The sequence below is a fragment of the Poecilia latipinna genome, unplaced genomic scaffold, assembly GCF_001443285.1.
Source record: "Poecilia latipinna isolate Pla-1442-1.1 unplaced genomic scaffold, P_latipinna-1.0 Scaffold15, whole genome shotgun sequence".
Taxonomy (NCBI): Eukaryota; Metazoa; Chordata; class Actinopteri; order Cyprinodontiformes; family Poeciliidae; genus Poecilia; species Poecilia latipinna.
Genome location: NW_015112631.1, coordinates 657,140 through 660,453, shown reverse-complemented (window position 1 = coordinate 660,453; position 3,314 = coordinate 657,140). Strand labels below are relative to the sequence as shown.

At 38.1% G+C, this 3,314-nt stretch overlaps 1 protein-coding gene across 3 annotated transcripts in view; it reads right to left on the bottom strand.

Moving 5' to 3' along the window:
- Window positions 1-1,011: 1,011 nt before the first annotated feature.
- eml2 (EMAP like 2) overlaps window positions 1,012-3,314 on the bottom strand; it is a 43,990-nt gene continuing 41,687 nt past the window's right edge. For all 3 annotated transcript variants that reach the window (XM_015032819.1, XM_015032828.1, XM_015032837.1), the window contains one exon: window positions 1,012-2,834. In XM_015032819.1, coding sequence (XP_014888305.1) covers window positions 2,709-2,834 — 126 coding nt within the window. In that variant the 3' untranslated portion in view covers window positions 1,012-2,708. The remainder of the gene's footprint in view (window positions 2,835-3,314) is intronic.

Below are 3,314 nucleotides of genomic sequence, written 5' to 3'. Positions count from 1 at the left end.
TAATTTTGTACACAATTAATTAAAAAAATGTAATTACATGACAGAATTCAGCACAATGGACGATTATGTAGCAAGTATGCTACATAATATGCTAATAGCCGAGCTAATTTTTAGTTTAACAATTTTCCTCACTTTGAAAACGGTTAGCGCACTTATTTATTGGTCAGATGTTATATTTTAAACCTAAATGTGAAAGTCATAAAGAAAAATAGTATTTTTGGTAAAAGTCACATTTTTCCAATGTGTCAATCTGCGCGTTTTAAATAAACGTAAAGGACAAATGTTTTTAGCGACGTATAAAACATTGAAAGTTCATTAATATTTGCTTCACTTTAAGTGAAATAATCTTCAGAGTAAATGAGAGATTAAGAAGTTTTCCTTGGATTGAAACTCAAGGAAAATCAACAGGAATCAGTTTAAATGTCTGTAAGAAGAGTTTTATTTGTAATGTGTGTGTGTGTGTGTGTGTGTGTGTGTGTGTGTGTGTGTGTGTGTGTGTCAGCCTCGGGGTTGTACTCCAGCGGAAAAGACCTCAGACTGTCGGGGTCTTCCGTTTGGTTTTATTGGATTAAACGTCTTGGGGAACATGAGAACCACTCTGTCCTTTTCTTTTCTCATGACTCAGACTTTAGTTCATTTTCATTTAATTTTTATCTTTAGATATTTAGATTCATAAACACAAAATATAAGATTATTACATTTATAATTTCAGCATGTTTTAGTTTTATGAGCACACAATAATTCCCAGTTAGTTATAGTTTTTCCCCATTAATTAGTTTTTATTTACTTAAGCTAAAAAAATTTCTCAATTTCAGCTTTTGCAGTTTTGTTACTTTTAGTGAACTCTTAACATTAAAATATTAGCAGCACAAGAAAAATCACATTTTTGTTTAACTACAAAAGGTTAAAAGGAAAATGTTTACCATTCAGAAAACTAGTTAGGCTCAACATTCCCCCATTTTATTCACTCTTTAAATTGTTTACAGTGTAAAATAAAATTTCCCCAGAACATTCAGATTAAAAAAGGAATATTTATTACCAAAACAGAAGGCGAAGCACAGCTTAAGCTCACTGCAACAGCACAGCATCATGGTTGAGTCCACAGCTAAAGAGCCACGATTATATCAGTAACGTCAGAGATAAATATTAAAATATCACGGCACTCAAACCCACTGAGGAGCACAAAGCTTACAGACATTATGAAGAGCATCTACAGCAGCCTCAGTCATGCTCCTTTTCTTGCACTGCAGCGCCATCTAGTGCCTGCTCAGCATGGTTACAGTAGTACAATCAGACAGCAGCATGAAATGCAACAGGCGCTTCGTACCGAAAGCTAAACGAGAACATTTAAGGGACAATCGATCGATTTCTGGGACTCGAAGTGGAAGAGAAGAAGGCGACGGCGTCGTCCTCGGTTTGCTGAAATCAGAACTCCACCCGTTTCATTTACGGCTGAAAAAACAAAAACACACACAGGCCTCTCCCACTTTGAAGTTTAAAACGTTGGTCGTTACATTCGACTGCTAAATCCCTGCAGGAGTTTATTTCAAGTTTAAAGGAGAAACTAGTTTTGTGTGTTTAGAGGAGAAACTTGTGCGTGTTCAGAGAAACAAACGGACTGAAGTTGGACAACTTTCTTCAAATCTAACAACATTGGTGTCAAACGTTTGTGCAGCATAAATTTTTGTTTGTGCTGCTGTCACTTTAAAGGTATTAATCAAAGCGTTTCCAGACATCATCATCAATATCCTCAAAGTTAAAGCAGCACAAATTAAAATTCTGCTGCACAAACGCAGCTTCGGTCGATCGGCTCAGAATTTGTTTGATTTTGTGAAATTTTAAAATGATAGCAGCACAAATGTAGCACAAACTGGAGCTGGGTAATGAGGGAGGGGCTAGTTGACCTTTTGACCTTTAGGCTCTGATTAATATCTCCAAAGGAAAGGCAACTCAAACAAAAATAACTTTTGCTGCACAAACGTTTGACCAATTTTATTTGGCTGCTTGACCTTTCATGGCCTCTGGAAACATTTATTAACGTCCTTAAAATGACAGCGGCACAAACGCAGCACAAACATTTCACACCAATGTTACTAGATCTGGGTGATGTGGGAGGGGCTGGTTGACCTTTTGACCTTTAGGAAAAAAGGGAAAAAGCAGAAACAAATTTTGTGCTGCCAAACATTCGGCACCAATTCTGTTAGATTAGAGAAAGATGTTGGCCAACTTCACTCAGACTGCATTTGGCCTAAACAAATCCCGGGAGCGATCTGGTTTTCAACCCGTTTCAGTCAGATCCTCTGATTCTGTGGAAGAACGACGTTTCTTCTGAGGTTTTTGCATCAATTTGCTCAACATGAAGCAGAAACGTCTGAAGTTTCCTTCAAACATCATAACAAACGAGTGAAACCCAAACCCGGGCGTTCGGAACCGCTCTGTAGAACAAAGGAGCCACATTCGGCCCAAATGAAATCAGGTGGAGTTCCTGTTAAAGGGGGTCGAAATGAACACAGTTCAGGCACAGGAAGTACTAACGCTAAAGGTCACAGGTCAGCCATGATGTTACTGTTTCTCTTCCGTCTCACACGGTTCTGATTGGACGTCTGCGGGTCGGTCCGGTTGGTTATGCAGCCGTAGGCACAGAGAGGTGCTGCCACCTGCTGGCGGGGGAGGGTAATCTGGTGATGCGGGGTCGGACAGAGCGTTGCCTAGGCAACGACCCACTGCAGGATGCTGGTGTCTTTCCCGCCGGTGGAGATCAGGTGACTGTCGTCGTGCAGGAAGGCGACGTTGGTCACATGACTGCTGTGGCCGCTGTACTCATGACTCTGAGCCTGTTCAGAAAAACAAACACTTAAATCTACAAGAATATCATTCAAAAATTATCTATTTCACTTTTTTATTAATTGTATAAACTAACGAAGGATTGCTTAATGTTACAGTTCTGCAAAAATTAAGTTTTTCCAGCTTCATGAAGCACACAGTATGAATATCATTATTATTATTACTGCTTTTTCTGAGCTATAATGGAAACACAATAGTATATATGCATTCACACATATTTTAAATGCAACAATATGCAAAATAATTTAATAGAAGTTTTTTTATTTGTTTTTCTGTTATAAAATATAATTTAAAATAGCTTTTTGAGATGCTCATATTTATGATTTAGAATTTCTCAAGCTGCGCGCTAGCTAGCATAGCACAGCTAGCATAGCAGCCTGACTAACTACCAAACTAATAAACATTTAATATAACTTATCCAATTTATAGTGGTGTTTTATTTAGTTTGCAAATTATGAGAGACGTTTTCC